The sequence below is a fragment of the Synchiropus splendidus genome, chromosome 16, assembly GCF_027744825.2.
Source record: "Synchiropus splendidus isolate RoL2022-P1 chromosome 16, RoL_Sspl_1.0, whole genome shotgun sequence".
Classification (NCBI taxonomy): domain Eukaryota; kingdom Metazoa; phylum Chordata; class Actinopteri; order Syngnathiformes; family Callionymidae; genus Synchiropus; species Synchiropus splendidus.
Window position 1 is genome coordinate 17,558,265 of NC_071349.1, and position 18,495 is coordinate 17,576,759.

General features: G+C 45.5%; 1 protein-coding gene across 1 annotated transcript; it reads left to right on the forward strand.

Moving 5' to 3' along the window:
- Window positions 1-2,893: 2,893 nt before the first annotated feature.
- On the forward strand, window positions 2,894-15,426 carry LOC128747788 (bcl-2-modifying factor-like). Its single transcript, XM_053845946.1, has 4 exons — window positions 2,894-3,043; window positions 4,051-4,250; window positions 4,685-4,887; window positions 10,880-15,426. The coding sequence occupies exons 2-4, from the start codon at window positions 4,076-4,078 to the stop codon at window positions 10,988-10,990; spliced, it is 489 nt and encodes a 162-aa protein (XP_053701921.1). The 5' UTR covers window positions 2,894-3,043; window positions 4,051-4,075; the 3' UTR covers window positions 10,991-15,426.
- Window positions 15,427-18,495: the final 3,069 nt, after the last annotated feature.

Below are 18,495 nucleotides of genomic sequence, written 5' to 3' on the forward strand. Positions count from 1 at the left end.
GCTTCACGCCAAGCGATGAGGTCCTGTCAGGTCTGATGGCTCTACGTCGCAGCGCCCAGACATAAATCTCTCATGAGGGATTATCGACATCGTCTCTAATGTCTCCTCATGAGCGTGTTATTGTTTTGCGTTTGACGCCACGATGTGTAACACAAGTAAACAACACGCAGCTGTTTGCACACAAACCGTACATGTTTGTCCAAGTCAAGCGTCGCTTCAAGTGGTCCAGGTGAGGAAAACAGTGGGGCTGATGGAACATCTTCAGCGTGAGAGAGTGGATGGACGTGTTTTTGGCGAGCATCGCTCCAATGAACAAGCTGGTCTCATGTTATCAGGTCACTGGTCCACTATGATCTGTGCCATCAGGTCAGTGTTTCACTAACCCACACAGGATGCAGTTGCCATGGAACACGTCCAGTTGGAGCAAATGAAGTCGCTGCTCTCCAGTTTCCAGGCAGGATTCACACTGTTTGCGATGGAGGCAGAGAGAGAATGAAATATCAAGACACAGAATAGGCTTTTGAGGTTAGAGGGAACTAGGGCATGTGATTGTGCAGTCATGTGTGTTCACACTCGCCGCTGCACGTGTGTGTGTGTGTGTGTTAAGATCTGATGTAACAGAGACTGAAGCTGCTGTCCTGCTCTCTCCCGGGGATCTCTGGCGTCCAGGAAACACAAACTACCAACATTTGGTTTGAATAATGCAAACACCAGTCTGTGCTGAAGTGAAAAGAAAGTGGCGGAGGAGCAGAAAAGTTTTAAAAGCACAGTTTGTTTCTGCATGTAGTTGCAAAAACAAACACTTTACAGACCTTGTGGTCACCAAATTGATTTTTTTTTTCTTTACCCCTGCCACTAGTGAGTCATATTTGTTTTTTAATTTAGAAAAAAAAGGAGAGACATTTGTTGGTTGTTGTAGTTTAGGCCTGTGATAACGTTGTCCTTGGATTTCATACCTCTTGCAGCCACACTGAGCCGACCTAGAAGTTTCCTAAACACACAGCCCTGTTTCCTCTTATTGTATTTGAGTTCTGCTTTGTGTTTTGGTGTTTTTTTTTAATCAAACCTATTTTAAAAAATATATTTATTTTTTCAGCAATATTTTGCACTCATATTTGTAAACATTAACAACTTGTAAGTATTTTTATTTTAAAATTTTATTTTTATTTTTGTTTTTATTTTTATTTTTATTTTTATTTTTATTAAGGAATTCTTATCTTTAAAACAGTGCTTTTAAAACGAATATGAATGATGGTTATATTTACTCTTCATTTTTAATAATATACACCAACATTAATGAAACTCTATTCTACAGTCAAACAATAAAATAAATCATAATAATAACAATAACAGTAGAGAGCTAGTTGCAGTTTGCTCTTCTGTGGTGCAAAGAAGGAATTTAAATTCAAACAAAACTCTGATGAACCTGAGCAAACTTAAATACGTACGGCTATGTACACAAGTCAATGAGCTATGTGTAATTATGGATGACAAGATGTCAGTGTTTATTATCACTGCATGACCTCAATGAATTTCAATGTATACAAATGTATGTTAAGGAAATACACTTTGGTTTGACGTATGCACTGGATTTAAATATGCACTTATGCACTCAGCCATGTTGGATTGGTCCTGTCTTTGTGGGCCGTGTTGATGAGAGTGTGTTCCCACGTGTGTTTTCTGGCGGTGGTCACTCATGTACGACGTGAAGCAGCTTTGTACATCACAGTTAAGAGTAAATCAATCCTCTCGTTAATACTGCATCTCCGTCCGTGTGGGCTGAGGAGCTGACTGGGATTCTCAAGGTCCGTCCTATTCAGACTGGACACAAGAATCAAGAACCCATGACTTCTCACACTGCTCAGCTTTGGGACACCAGAGCTGTGGGACCGGGTGGGGTGGGGTGGGGGGATCTGTGAGAGAATGCAGAGGGTCAGGGTAAGCAGCTGTCCGGGGGGGTGGGGGGTTGCAGAGGGGGGGTGGGGTTATCGATTGCCGATGGCCCGAGGGGATGGGGGTCGATCATCAGCACCTGCACCGCTACGAGGAGCTGGTTCACTGCAGAGCTGGAGAATCAGGAATTAAAACAGAAGCTTCCGGACATTAAAAGTCACATTTTAGCAGAAGCACTTCTGACGCACATTGGTATCAAAACCAAATATTGCTGACTTCAGCTCAGTGTGGTCTGAAGGTGAGTAAAACCTCATGTGTGATCAGTATCATCACACATTTTGGTGGTATCATCACCTCGAAGATGATTCATCCACCAGTGAACCGGCGCATGTGACACATTTCTTGAGTCAGTAGCGGCACGTCGCACGATCACCAGTTTAGTTTATGCTCTTACGTAGTACACGAATGAGTACTCCTCCAGAAATGACACTTGCAATGTGACCCAAGAATGTTTCTGCACGATCAATGCTGCTTATGTATCATATTCTTTAATGCAGTTGCATACGATAGGTTTAAAATGTTCTCTGCCTTTTATATCTTTTATTAAATGTGAACTTACAATGCATCCTGACATTATAGTTTTGCTTGTTCTCACGCATAAATAAACTGTGTTTAACAAAAGACTTGCGTCTTGGAAGAATGGCCATCTTTTGAGCGTCAGATTAAGACGTTCAGAATCGAGTGTTTTGGATCAGCGTCAGCGTGCCAACAGCGTGGACGTGCGACCGGGAATTTCCCGCCCACGTGTCTCTGCACGGGAGGCGGGACAAAAACAAACGCACTGATTGGTCGCGGTTGATGCCTGTCAAGTCGCTGACGCCGCACGAGAAACGCTCGCTGCTTGAACCCGCTGTATTTATCAACTCCCAGGCCACGCCCACCGTGGGAGGAGTCAGTCCGGCGGTGAAAGCGGCTCGCTGCACTCGCTCCGGCACAGAATGGAAGTTGCCGTGGCGGAGAAGCGGACCAAACTTGACTCACTTGTGGGATATTGAATTCGCGCCTGTTTATTTTTATTTTTTTTATTATTTTCCTTTTATTTTTTCATGTGAATCTGAAGGCCACCGTCGCAGCTGGACCCGTGTTTGTGGTGAGTTTTGCCTGAAACGAAGCCGCTTGACGCGCCGGCTCGCATGTGCGCGCACACAAATGTTTTGTTGTGGTTGAACCAGCTGCGAGCGCGTGTGTCGGCTGACTTCACTCTCGTCGAACTGGAATCGCTTTGAACAAACTCGACCCACAGACACCACGAGTCCGGTCCCGCCGGCTTCGCGGTGCGCGGACCGGACTCGTGTTTGTTTACATTCTCCCCCACTTCCCGCATCCACGACACACGTTTTTATCAAATGACAATCGAAATGTATCTGCTTTTAGGTACTTTCACAGCGGTGTCACCCCACTTCTTTGCACGTACATGCCGTTTCCCCGTATTTTATTGCGCAACTTTGACCGTTATGAGTCTCCAATAAAGCCACCGATGTTCGTACCGTGATGTTGCAGCGCTTCTCCTCCCCACTGTGGTTGTCAGGGGGCAGCAGGGGGAGCCACTGTCTGACACAAACACCCACCTCCTCCACCGTCTGCTTCGTGTTTATCAACACAGAGCATCAAGTGAGGTCCAGGCGAGCTCGAGCTTCTCCTCGGAGACCGTGGTTACCCTAAATTGTGGTAGCAGTCAAACCCTGTATTACGTCTCCATCGTGTCTTGAGGATCTACATGAGTTTCACCCATATTTTGCTAACTTTCTGACCCACTAGATGGGCAGCGAGCAGGGACGGTGTTAATATTATGAAAGAATTATCGGGCCAATTGGCTCCTGTCCACAAAACCATTTAACCATTCATTTAGCCAGTTCTATTTATGGAAATGTTCCCCCTGACCACAGTGAATGATGTGGTTCCATCACAGAGTTGACAGAGCCATTTGTCTAAATACAATGTAGTGAGTTTTGCCGCCACAATTGCCGGCATCTACGCCGCCTCCCCCCCCAGCCCGTCCAGTGTGGTTTTATTGATCGCACATTATGAAGGAGACGCGCCGTCTCTTATGCTAATGAAAGGTTGGAGCTGTGTAATGAAACCGTCGTGTGCTTTCAGACCTCAAATCTGTCAGTCCCCCCGTATGGACGATGAGGAGGACGGTGTGCTCGAGCCAGACCCCAACTGGAAGTCCACCATCAGGGAGATAAGGAGGTGTGAAGGCAAGGGCAAAGCGCAAACACCCTGCCCTGTCCTGGCACCTGTCAACGGCATGCTGCCCTGTGGAGTCTCAGAGGAACCAAGACCACTCTTTTACGGTGAGTTGGGAGACAAAACAAAGCCGTGGTGTTATTGAAGTAGACGATCCATGAGCTGGATTTGATCGGAAAGATTAACGGTAAGAGGTCAGGCCTGTTTTCAAAAGTTCTCATCATGTAAACGTAATGGGTGTCAGATAAACCACCGACAGCATGTGAGGGACATAAAACAGCATTTCCTTGTTGCTGATGGGAAGAGTTATAAAACTCCAGTGTGAAGGTCAGAAAAGGGTGACAGTGACAGATCGGCGGCGGCGCCTGAAAGTCGTGGTCGCGGCAGCTTTTTATGGTGTCTGTGGAGTGTACCCAGCTGCTTGGCTGTTCAAAAGGCCATGACAGGAGCGCTCACCTGTATCAACCATTACCCCGCCGTAACAGTGGCAAAGAAATGGGCTCTGCAATACCGTGCTTACCTCAGACGTGCTGCCTTGCAGGGGACACAGGTTTTCGATTGCACTTTCCGGCGGACTTTGAACGCCTCGGCGACCAGGAAGCGAGACAAACGCTGCGCAGAGAGGAAGAGCCCAGGATGGAGCAGTTACCTGAGCAGCCACTGGAGGCACAGAGCCTGGAGGCCTGCATCGGCCAGAAGCTGCAGCGGATCGGAGACCAGTTTCACCGGGAGCACCTCCAACAGGTGAGGAGGCTCTTATTCTCCGCCGCTTTCCAGCCGAATTCACCCTGAACATGAGCACGGACCGGTGCTGTAGGAGCCGTTCCCGCCCACCAAACAGCCCCATATGTTCCTCCAGTCACACCCTGTTCGACCTTGCAACTGCTTCAGCAAACACAATGCAAGCAAAATTAGGTCAGAAATCAGTCATCCAGCGAACTTGCTGACTCATTTCCATCCACCTATTATCACACTGCATATACATCTTATCAGTCACCCACTCTGCAACTAGGTAAACATGAGCTTCATATAAGAAGTAAAGGGAAGATAACACGCAGCTGTTTGAGTGTACACACACATCATTTTTAAGGGCTGTCAATGATGCACCTGCCGACCCAGATCTGATGGGGCCGAGTCCCGTCCCGAGGGGCTGAATATGTGTTAAATAAAGTTCCTAACTCTGAAGGGTCTGGTGTGATGCAGAGCAGCTGAGAGTATTTGCTTTTGGAAGGGCTGAGTAACTTTCACCCACTATCAGCCCCCACCCCTCTCTCAACCAGGAGCGTCCCTCCCCCACTACACCAACTCCAGGTCCTCCCCTGCCTCCTCTTCCTGTTTATCTCTCTCCTTTCTTTCGCTGTTCCCCTTCGTGCAGCAGAGGCAAGTGGCCTGAAGGATGCCTTGTGTCCGGCAGCGCCGTGGTCAGGGTGACACTGTCCACCGAGTCGGCACGTTATAACTCGATCTCTCTGTTAGTGTTTCAGCCTTGTCAGAAAGTTTTTTTGTTTTTTTTTCGTCTCCCGACCGCAAAGTGCAAGTTCTTGTTGTTGAGTTAAACACACGTCTTTGCTGGCACGTATAAACAGAGACCGAGCAACATGTGGAGGGAAAAAGCAGAAGTGGCGGGATCCTGTAAACATGTTGTAACCTGACGCTCGACGCGTGAGCCCAAGGGGAACAGCTGTGGTTCCAGGGAGTCTCCTGTCAGCCCGTGAGCGAGGAGTGGTCACACAAGATACGCAAATAAGAGGGTCTGCGCGGCAATACGGTGGGGGGGGAGGGGTGTGTAATGATGCTAGGGGCCAGCGGAGAGCACTGAGGTTGGAGGAGCAGTTAAGTAACTTAAGCCAAAGCCCAGTCCAGTTCTTCAGAAACTGCTTTGTGAAGCATTTTATGCTTCGATTTATCAAGTTATTTTTGGTTCGTGATGACTCATGACAGAGACAGACAGACAGTCTGGGGGAGGGAGGGGGTGGGGGGGGGGGGGGGGGGTTAGTAGCATGTGTTTATGTGCGACTGGGGCTGGTGACGCACAACCACGGCAGACCTGGGTCAGAGGATGGGGAAGTGGGTTTCAGCTTCACCAGAGAGGGCGGATAGTGTGAAGAAGTCTGGTTGTATCCTGGAAATGGTGCACACACATTAGTATAGTACAAGTGCGGTGCACTTTTTCCTCAGTTTGACTCTTATTTCAGCCGCCATAATTGAATAATCTTCAATTCTGTATGCCAAACGGTGTCTCAGCTATATAGCTGTGCTAGCTAAAGACGCTATCTCTTCCAATCTCAGCAGCCACTTTTCAGTTGTCAGATTTGTGTGCGAGGAATAGCGGGGTTTGATTTCTGTGTCTGTGTTTTTAAACAGGGGACCGTGTCACTTTAAGGCAGCGCCGGGGAGTGAATTCATAAAAATGGGATTAGGGCTCACAGACAGATAGTAAACATTGAGTCACGTCAACATCTGGCTGCAGAGTCTTAGTCAGATGCATTTCCTGTCTGCCCCCGTCGGTGGGTCACTGGACCTGTCTCTGAAGCAGCCGAGCACTTTGACTGCCATCTATTTGGCACCGGGAGTGTTCCTCGTAAGCGGTCGCGGCCTCTGGCGATGGCAGGGATTAGGTGGCGATGGAGAGGCGGCGGATGCCGACAGATAAATTGCCCCTCTGTCAGAGAGGCCTGGAGGGGACGTGGAGGTCCCCCTGGAGGATTGCTGACATTAGCCAGTCTGCCATTTGAGACACCGCAATAATGACAGTCACAATGGCAGGAAGACTGCTCCGGTCTGCGCAGGGCAAGGAGCAGTGTTGGGTTTCATCCACATGTTTTTTTAAGATAGATGACTCCCGGTGCTTTCGATAGGAGGTGTTGAAAGCTGTCTTGAATATCGTGTGTGTGTGTGTCTACGCTTCTAGCGAGGGCGCTCTTTTTTCTTTCAGCAGTTGGAGAGATGGTAGAAGTGGCTTATCACGAGAAAGAAAACACTAAAGTGTGGCTCGCTATTATTCTTGTACACGGGTCGTGTGCACCGGAGTAAACGGACTCATTTGTATTTGTTTACATACCACAATGTAGATTAAAACTTCATCAAAAGTTGTATGTTTTGACTCAGGACAGGATGTTTTCAGCTTTAAGAAACCTTTAATGCAACTCTTTGGAAGCACCTGCTTTTAGTTAGTGTTTCTTTTTCCATCTTTATTTTGTGTCATGTATTTCCCCCAGTCATTTTATGGCTAACCCAAGTAAAACAGGGGACTTCGATAAAGCGTTTAATCTGTCACAATACAATACCTTTCTGAGTCACGCAAATGAAACACAGTGGAGGAAAGCACCGTGATAAAAAGATTAGGGAGTCATCTTCTTATTCCCAATTGTTTTATCGCCGGCGATCGCCAGCGTCACATTTCTTTGCGATTGTTGTCTGCTGCCTGACGTGACTAATCGCAGTTTCGTGTGCTTGAAACGACCCTGTTTGCTCAAGAGATAAGGGAAAGTTGGTGAGCAGCTGCTGTGACAGACAACACACATGGGAGTCAGATAAAGCACGGCGGAGTGACGACACCCTGCATCTGGCAAGACTCTGGCTCTTTCCCCGGCTAAATTTAGAGCCTTGGGGTTGTTGTTTTTTTTCTGACAGTTGGTGGCGTGAGTCATGACTGTTGTGACAGAGCCGTGCACCTCTCCCTCTCTCACTTGCTCTTTCCTTCTGTGTTTGTCTCTCAGCTTGATAAAGTCAAGAGCGAAAGGTCACTGCCACTGGATCACTCTGGTTCTGTTTATAAAGATTAATTGCATCTCATCTAGCGTGTGGTAAACATAAGCTTTTGCCGTGTGATAAATCCCTCTGTTTACTGGCGGGGACTGGACGTGGAGCCTTTTCCTCCTCCTGTCTTTCACTCCTCCTGTTTAATGGTTGTAATTTAGCTCCGCGCTGTTTAAGTTAATTTCAAATGAAGCAACTTAATCTGAAAGGTCTTGCCCAATTTCAGTTGGGATTTGCTCCGTCTGATTAATGGTGAGGATGTTTGGGTTTGTTGCATGACGGTGTTTACTCTCAAGTGCAACAACACAAGTCTTAACCTGATGACCGCAGCCTTCACTGAAGTCACTATTCCCCATGTTTCGTAGGTTGCCACCTCCACTTCGAGCTGCCTTTATTCACCTCCCTGGTCCATTCTCTTTATGCCCTCATTCTCACTCCACCTCCTGTCTGTTTGTCGTAGCCGAAATAGCCAAAAATATTTATAGAGCTGATCGACTTATCTGAGGTTAGGATGCAGGGCGGAGGTCTCAGCAAGTAGGTCCGGACTTTACTCCCCTACCATCTAGGGTTAACAAGGCACCCAGGAAATAAGTCCTCCAGTCTGCCTTGGTCTTAATATGCACATCTTGGAGAGGAGATGCATGAGACACCATTCAAGTAAGGCCGCGAACAGGCGTCCCCATGCTGCATGAAGGGTTCCTGTTTGTTCCAGTTTGTGCCCCGTCTGGGTTTTGTCCCGGGTTAAGTTAGGCTTAAGGCTAAACACAAGGCCTCGGCAGCTTGATACCTGATCAAATGACCCCAGCAACCATACCGTAAGGGTACATGACATCGCTGGTCAATTCAATGTTCTTCTCAGAACCCCTGTTGATGGTCATCCCGATATCGTAACTCTTCTTCTTCTGTTGCCTTCTCTCCATGTACCAAAGCAGCAGTTCTATTTTGACCCTGTCGTATGGTTTTACGGTCCTCTTTAACCATCTTCCTTAAGGGGAGGAGTCCTCCTCGACTGTTGTGTTGTCCTTGCGAGTCACCCTCAGCTACCCGGAAACTCCTCCTTGCGCTTCGGAAATCTCTTGTTCTCAAATTGGAGGTCGATTCGATTGTATCCAAAGAATTTGCACACATCAAAACTCTGAAACCAAGTTTAAGAAGCAAAGTTGAACAAGCTGAAAAGAAGAATTCAGTGGTTGTGGAGGTGTGCGGGTGGGGTGGCGTTGATGTATGACGGCTCTCCCTCCACTCACAGATTTCAACACAGTGGGTTTGGCTTTTTTATGGCGTGCTGTTGTTTGTTCCCAGCATCAAACAATCAATCCAAAACAACCTCCAGGCAAGCGTTGAGATTTTTACCTGTTTGTGAGACGGTACTTTGATTCGCCGATTCAAGCCAGGCGAGGCTTATGCAACGCTCTGCAACATTTACTGATAAGAGAACACACAGCAAAAGGCTTATCATTATTCCCGCTCCGAGCCTCTAACTAGGTCAGAGGTTTTGGACGGCACCTTGACGCACCTCAAATCTGAGCCGTTTGATATTTGGGCTTTTCACCCCCAAAACATATCTTGTTGAAAAAGGTGATGCTTTGTATCCCAGTGATCTGAAAGTGTGAAGATGTCTGCTGACTCCACGCGGGAAGGTCTCTGAAATCCTGTTTTATACAATTATCTTATCTCAATAGCCATGATGCTGTGATCCCTCTAATCACGCTCAATCCTCACCAGCCTGAGGGGGCCCTGCCAGCGTGTGTCCTTGTGCTTAAATCGGTTGGATTCTAAAGGATTTGTGAAGGATTGCGATAGAATTGGGAAAAAACAGAGGTGTTTTTGACTGTATGTTGCCCTTGACTACTTGTATTCTCAGGTTGCTTGTGATCTGTGACACCACTTTCGATTTAATGTGTTGAAAAATGGCTGAAAACGTGTCGCCTCTTCAACCTGTCCTACACGCCCAAGACTTTATAGGAGAACCTCTCGATGTATCCATGGCAGCCGCGGAAACATTAGTTGGTGCTGACATCACTGAGGAATTCCTGACTCACTTCTGCTGCCGCTTACTTCGAACTTCCTCACAAATGATGCTCTTTTGTGAAAGATTAAGGTCTTAAGTACCATTGCCTCCAGCGCATACTAGATCACAGAAGAGGTGAAATTAAAGTCACAGGAGAACAATCATACTCTACTGTTGCAGTGCTTTATGGGAGTCGTCGTGGTGTAAGTTGTGGGGTTTTGCGATGGAGAGGAATGTTTGAGATGCCAGGTAAAAGAAGAGCAGGAAGACAGGTTCAGAAAAGCACAACATTGACACACACTCACACACACAAATTTAAAGGTCAAACTGACAAGTAAAATGTACTAAAACGTTTGTTCTATTAAGAGAGAAGCTAATTCATGACAAACAATGGCAGGATATTCCTCAAACAGTCTCTGTTTCTCTAAACAAAAATACTCATTCACACCTGAATAGCAGTTAAGAACAAACTCCGCCCCATTCCTGCCCAAAATCCAGTCCTATATGAATCACTTAGATCTACAGAAGAGCGACGTATATTCCAATAATCCCCCCCAAATAAGGCAAAACCAGTGTAGTCCCTTGTATGTCCTGAAAAAGTGTCAGCTTTGATGCCACACACTGACATCACCTGGCTTTTTGAGCCAATAACTCCCTCCCTTAACTATTGATGGACTGATGAAGCTTCATGAAACAGTGGTCGGATTTTCAGAACTGAATAGGTGGCGCTCACAGTTTAAAAATGATGTGAGGTTTCATTGGAACATTTGTTCTAAGTCAGAAGTTTTAGAGCAGAGAGCACCATCTAATGGGCTCAGAAAATGAAGGTTTCATGAAGCCTCATAAGACCATCACTACCCTTAACCTATGTATTTGTAGTCTGGGTTTCACTGGCAGTATATTCCAGGGCCATGTTTTAGTGGACATGCCAGTCGTGGTTCTAACCAAGTCGTCTTGTTCTTGCAGTATCATCGAAACCAAAGGAACCACAGGCTGCTGTGGTGGCGCCTGGCCACGGCCCTGCTCGACCTCCTCTTCGACCGGAGGGCCTTCGCCGGAGGAGCGAGGCGGAGGTGAGAGGGTCTCCCCCTCACGTCTGTGGTCATCATCTCCACAAAAGACTGGACTCCTGATGGCACTGTCAAATCTAACACGGGTCTGTCGTCTGGAGGAGGGGATGGAAAGATGGTCACCGCAGGACGGGGACGCCACTTCTTTTTTCTACAAGATCAAGTGTTTCTTTATCGCTCCGAGAAGATGCCATGATGCCCCCGAGATTCCTCCACTTGGACAAGTTTGCCATCCGTCCGGTGTGGAAGTCCTTTGCACCGTTTCTTTTTTGTACACCTCCCTCTGCAGACCCCGAGGATGCCTTATTCAATGTCTTCTGCCAGAATGAGTATTCAGAGGAAATGTAAATACGATGGTTATGCGAGGAAATAGAAGTTACACTGGCGACCGAGTTGTTTTTACTAACTTCCAAAGAGGTGACTTCCGTGAACAAAGCACCACAAGTCTTTAGAACATCCATCCCTCCTGTGATTTGACGATGAAGTCCTGGATTTGGGTTTTCTTGGAAGCACATTGTTTACATGGACAGCAATAGCCAAGTATTCTGATCTAAACCCATAATGTGGTCATTGGCAACAGGCTTGCCTTTCACTTCCTGTATTGCAAAACACCCACGACTATTTCATCCGATGTAAATCAGCGAGATATTGACTGTGATTGTTCATCCTCCAAAGGGCTCATTTGCATATTTAAATCCACTCGCCCACAGCTCCTGAAACTGTACTTGTTCTGTGTCAAAAGAGCGCTTTGAAATTGACAGTATTTCACGAAGGATTTATGGCTGTGTGAAAAGTATGGCATGGAAAGAACCAACTTTGCTGTCCGTATAAATAATGGCTGACAGGGAATGGTCGGGATTTTTAAGACCTGACAAGTCGATTTAAGTCTAGATTTTATCGGGACGCTCACTGAGATTACAGTGCGATGGATAGAGGATATTTTTGAAGACTTGGCACATGTGCACTAGATGACGTTGTAAAATCAGATCCGAGCGCAACGGTGGTCTTCACGAGGAGACAACCTGATGTGAAAATTTCAGATGGATATTCTTGCAGTTCTTCCAGCCTTTTGTTCCCCTTCCTCTTGTGTATAGTCTTGATTGTTTTCAGACCTCCATTGCCCTTCAAGTGGAGCTGCGGATCCACTGTTTTTGCACTAGACTGCACCCTGCGAGAGTTCAAACCAAGTCTGTCTTATATGAAGGTTTCCAGTTTCTCAAGAACATTTCATTCTTTTTGATCAAAGCCCATTTACACCAGCGAAAGAGGCGCGTCAGGTGATCAACCGCAGAGTTCTGGAGTTATGACTAGTCTCATTTGAATGAGGCTGTTTATTGTAGTCAAACTGTTAGCTCTTACTTTGCCTATCATTGTTAAAACCCGACTGAAAATATATCTTTAAACATTTCAAATTGCGGCCTCTGACTCCGAAGTATATCACAAATTTAACGTCACAACTTTGCCCATTTTCATTCCAATTTTTGTGGCTCAATTTGAACGAATTGTTTTCAGAATCGGTGCTTTTACATTTGGAAAAGCAGTGGCTCTACTCTGAGTCTCTGATGACCTAGCTCCTCACCTGGCTCAGGAAAACATATTTTTGACACAATTTCTTCCGCTAAAATGCTAATTCAAGTGAATAAACGGAGACAGTTGAGTACATCGACGAAGATTTTGTGCAACTTATATTCAACTTTGTGTCTTCCGCCATGATACAACTTCCATTATTGTCCCCCGACTGCGTTTTAACTGGTGAAATGGGCTTCAGTAGTTGGTCAACACTCATGATCACAGCTTAAGAGCCGACTGTTGTGTTCTAAACACAAAACCGCATAATCAATCTGTGAAACAGACTCGATTCCTCTCAGGTGATTTTTTTTAATTAAAAAAAGGGGGTTTTGCACCATTTTTTTCTAACAAGGGTCTTTTATCGTCGTTCAGATTTGGGATGTCGCTGAGGAACACGTGGCTGTTTTTATTGATCCAACAAAGACACTGTCGAAGATGCTGTTGTGATGTTTTCTATTGCTGAACACAGGCCAACCTTTGGACCCAAGGAGCAATATATTAATATGGATTTATGTATCAGGGGTCTGTAATATTTCGTCAAGTATATCACTGCATAATTGGGTTTTTTTTTCGAGATCTCTCAGGGATGTGCGGGCCGCTGAGAGTCTGTTACACGCGGATGCAGGAAACCTTTGGCCAATTTCAGAAATTTGGAGGGGCTGTGTGGGTGAGGGGTGGCGGAGGGGGGGCGCCGACGGGGGGGTAGTCGACGGAGTGTTGTTGCACTGAAAGAGGTTGTGGTTATAGTTTCCTGCGGATCCTGAACGCTGAGCCAGTCCCTGTAGCGACCCCCGTCACGCCACTCGCCCTCCCCACCCCCCGCCTCTTCACACTGCCCCGTTACGATCGGTTCATTTCATGGTAATTTATTTTTCTTCTTATTTATTTTTGCCCGCTTCTACTGTATACACTTGTGTGTGCAATGACTTCTCCTGTCTGCTCCCTGCCTTCCGTCGCGCGACACATCCAAAATCATCCTCTTTTTTTTTTTAATTTTGCCTGGTCGGAATGAAAGACACTTTGTATTCATATTAGACCTCAAACGTGGTGGCGGCGCCACGTCATCGACAACCTCTTCACTAAGGGACGAACCTCAGACCCTTTCACAGTCACCACTCGAGCCTTGTTTTGAATCCCTTTAACATCGATTCTGGGTGGAGTAGTATCAGTGAACGGTTATGCTTTTTTTTTTTTTTGAAGATGGGCTGGACTGATTTCGGAAACCTTTGACTCTTAATATGTGGTTTAGGGCGTCGCCTTCAGCAGGATGTTACTTTTCTCTCACTCGTGAATCATCGCCCGTCGTTAATGACACGTCGTAAAGGTTTCGCAAAAACCACAAATGAGTTCTTTTAAAGTCACAGGATGTTGCTTTGTCGTCTGTTCAATTCCCTTGTTCGATTTTGTTGTAATCAACATGCACTGGAAAGTACTTTGGTTTCTGTAGATCCCATGGGTCCCGAACTGTTTTTGTGTTCATGTAAAGTATATACTCTGGATTGGTCTCCTGAGATCTTCTTGTCGCTCGCCAGATTTTTGGGCGTCGAACAAGGAGAGTGGGAGGATGTTTTGATTTCTTTGAAAGGGAAACTGCGGAGATTCCAAAGAGTCGACTTGTTTAAGTTTCATGTGGGCACCAACGTTAGCCTAAAAACTAGGGTCCAATCCCTCCGTTACCTGTTCTTTAGCCAAAATACCACCATGACAGTCCTTAAAATTTGTACCGTAGTCTTACCTGTTAAACAGACTTGGGTACACAAGTCTCATGACCGGAAAGTTACGACTAAACAACCCAATTTTTCGGCCTTTTGACAAATTGTGTGCGATGTAAGTAGCTAACAGGTGTTCCCGCGTACATGCTGGTACTGGTTACCACTACAATCGCGGCACATGTTTGACTTGTTTCCCTATATTGCCATAAACACCAGCAAGAATAGAATGTGTGGAGTTGAACGCCCATTGTTATCATGTTAGCGCTCATGCTAATACAGAACACTAGGCTAGGTTGTTGCCAACTGCATACGTCTTTGCAATTACCCATCTCTTCATCGGACCCGCTTTCTTGAAACGTACTTTTATTTAGAGTGTCTCTTTAGAGTCTCCGTTGTAAGCAATCCACCACCGTGCCCTGTAAAGTTTCGTTAGAATGACGTTCCAAAGCGCCACCCACCGCCGCGTGAGTGCCGCTCATCCCAGGAGTGGGACATGTATTTTACGGAAACCGTCAGTGTCTTGAATTTTTCTAGTCCACTTTATAAAAAAATTGAAGGAAGGTTTTCATTTTTAAGGGTTTTTTAAATAACATTTCTTCTACGTGGTTTTTCTTAACTTTGTAAATTGTATTTTCTTAAAAAAAAAGGGGGTCTGTTTTTATAACAGTTGTTGCTTGTAAACCGTTTTTTTTTTTTTTTTTTTTTTACGACCAGTGGGATCATTTTTGACACCTATGAGATCAAGGGCATTTTTTTTTCAAGATGAACTTGCAACATTCCTTGCACATCTCATTGTGGTATGAACACACAAGCAAACCAAAATCCATTGTGGGTGATTTTGTGACACGGTGTACATGTATTTCTAAAACCCTGGAATATGCCTTTAACTGCTCAGTTTTAAATGAAGTCTTGATTATCACACACTCTTTGTACCAAGAAATGAGACCCAGCGAAAATGTAGCATTTTTGTAAACATTGACTGTGTGTTTTCGAGACTCTACTGTGCACTCATGTTTGTGTTTTATATATATTTTGGTTGTTGATTATGGTATGGAAGTAAAGACAATTTGTTATGTAGTGCAATATGCTGTACATATGGAGCTTTGCTCTACAAATCTTTTTTTTCTGGATTTCTTGTTGTTGGTACTTTTTTTCAATAAAATCTTATTCATGTTTAAGTGTGTGGATTTTTTTTTTTCTTTTCGTTGTACTCTTTAATATGTATTTACTTTTATTTATTAATATTTCTTTCTTTTTTTAAATATATATATATATATATATATATATATATATATATATATATATATATATATTTATTTATTTATTTATTTTGTGTAAGTGCCATCTCCCATTCTTGGCCTGACTGTCTCCCAAATTGAGAAAAAAAAGCAAGGTTAAATGTATATTAAAGGAAAGCCAATGCGCAATTGGGGAGATTTTAATGTAGCTGACCACATGGATAACGTTGTTTAATGAACCTTGCCAAAAATTGGTTTCTATATTTGGAGTTCCTCTCAGGACCACAAAGCAGTTTCCCTCTGGAAGTGACTTTATGACCCACCGGGTGACACCTACTGCACTCGGTCATGTGACACTGACTTACTTACTTGCTACATCCCTTGTGCCCAGTGGTGCGTTTGGCAGTGAACAGAGGGACCTCCACCTGAACTGGTCTGCTGCCCCTCACAGTATGGATTAGTGATATGTTACCCCCCTCCAGGAACTCCCTGGTGCGCCTCGAGGCCTCCACCCAGTTAGACATGCTCACAAGACCTTACTTGGGAGGCATCCTGAGTGAGCCTCCTCACCCGACTTCCTATCCCTCAGAGTGAGTCCAGCCTCCCTGCAGAAAACCCTCATTTCAGCTCCTTGTATTGCGACCTAACCTCAGGCGAGAGTAGGAGAGTCGGAGCGAACTTGTTACAGGACTATCTTCTCGACGTCCCCCACCTGGAGACTCACTCTACCCAATAAAGAACCATCTCCCCAGCCACCTCACACTTGCAGGTGAGTGGCACTAAGATGAGCTGATGAGGCTTCATGAAACAACGCCCTCATTTTCAGAGATCAGCAGGTGGCGCTCACAGTTTAAAACTGATGTTGTTCAGTTGTTCAAAACCAAAGATTTCTGAGAAGAGAGGGCCATCTAGTGGGCTCTGAAAAAGAAGGCACTGTTTCATGAAGCCTCATGATACCATCACTATTAGGACCTATTGGAATCTGTGTGGAAAGTGGTCAAACATTTTTAGACCACTTGAATGTTGCTACCTTCCACAGCAGCTCATGTCATTGGAAGTGTACTGCACATCTCGAAGAGGAGAAAGCCATGTTCTTCCACCTCATGAGCGCCTCCATCGCCGCTCATCTATAATACCCCTGGCCTCTTCGCCACTCTCATTTATAGCCCTGCCATTTTACAGCAAAAAGTTACCTGCTTGGGTCACGACAATGTTCTAAAGGCAGTTACTACAAACCATGAAGCAGCTGTTCCCATGTTCAGCTTCTCTGTACCTTTCACCATTTGAGCAACACATAACTGGTGTACTTGTTTGTCAGTAAGTGCTGGTCTTTAGCACCTGAGAACATCTGTTGTTTGTTCCCCACAAACTGCCTGAATACATTAGGACTTAGAGGAAAAGGCAGCAGTGGAATAATGACTCCCTCTTCTCTGCCCGTCCAGTTTATTATGAGGGTCTTTGTGTAGTGAGAGGAACCCACTGGTGGATTAGTGCTCTGTCTGAGGGCATCCAGGCGTTTGGCAGAGACTGTGCCCATCACGTCCCTCCTGCTGTGAGGTCATTAATTTACTGAGCGCAGCGGGGCTCCCATCCAGTCCTCGCCAATACCTGCACACACACACACACACACACACACGCGCGGTACGTGACCGCTCAGAAGGCCCATGTTTCTCAGTTAGCTCACACATTATTACTGTCACTTCCCAGAGTTAAAGGCTAACAGTGCTGAGCCTGCAGATTAGTTACACTGCAGAGTCGTCGCCCGAAGCCACAGCAGTGATTGATTCGTCCTGACACATATAAAAACAAAAGATTAGTGCTAGATTTACTGGCCTGTGCGATGCACAAAACAAAGTCCTTCCTAAAATCACTGGGAGGTGGTCGCAGTTCACGTCCACCGGCTCCTCCTTCTCTTCAGGCCGGTGGTTGTCTTTGAGTATTTCGGGTCCCTAACGTCTGCCTGGAAGATTTGGGTGCCGGGTCACTAAGCTTGGTGCGTGACTGACAGAATGGTTGGCGCTGTCATCCACCCAAGACTCTGAGTAGACTCTTTTCCTAGATTGGCCCAGGGTTGAGGAGACACCACTCTTGAGGATCAGGACTCAAGAGAGAAGGAGGTCTGGCAACCAAACGCTCAACCTCATACTTCCTGCTTCAGCTTTTATGTTGGGGGCTTCCACAATATAAGTCCTCTTTCTGGAGCCATTCCAGTCCCAGCAGGGTGTGTAGTAGGCAACTCCAGTCCAAGAGACGCCATCACGGTAATGTGAAGAAAAAAAAAAGTGAAATGTGAAAAAAAAAAATCCACTTTTTGGATGTCATTTATGTTGACACAGTTAATAAGACTTCAAGTTATTTTAAATTATTTATGATTTTACCTTGATCATCATCGACAAGTGAGGTGCAATTCACCTGGTCACCTGAGAAGCAGTATTGAGCCAAAGTACTATGTGTACATTTATTAAACAGAGAAGAAGAAGTATTCAGGCTCGTGAACAAGCAAAAATTATATTTTGTTTTTGGAATGCTAATAGCAGTTGACTAGCAAACATGCTAGTATGTTCACCCATTAACACACATTTCATCAATGAATATTTGAAATTGTCTATTTTATGATGTAAAACTGGGTTTTATCTATTTATGTTATAATGTGATTTTATGTTTTATCTCATTTTTGTTTTTTTATTGGCGAGAACTTGCTTAAAAACATACATTTTTAAGTGCCGATCCCAGCTACAAAGGGTGAAAGGTGGAGGTCATATATTATATATGATATATTATTTTGCAGTTGGCTGCTCCAGTCCAAGAGACGCCATCACGGTAACGCTAACCCGTCACTACAGCTGCGATGATCCTCTATCACATGAAATGCCTTCACACAAACCGTCTCCGTCACTGTGTTTCCCCGAGAATTTCTGAATATCGTGGCAGCGTTTGGAGCAGAGTGGGACTTGTGCAGGTCCCATTCTCTGAGGGTGAAGTCCCACATCGGA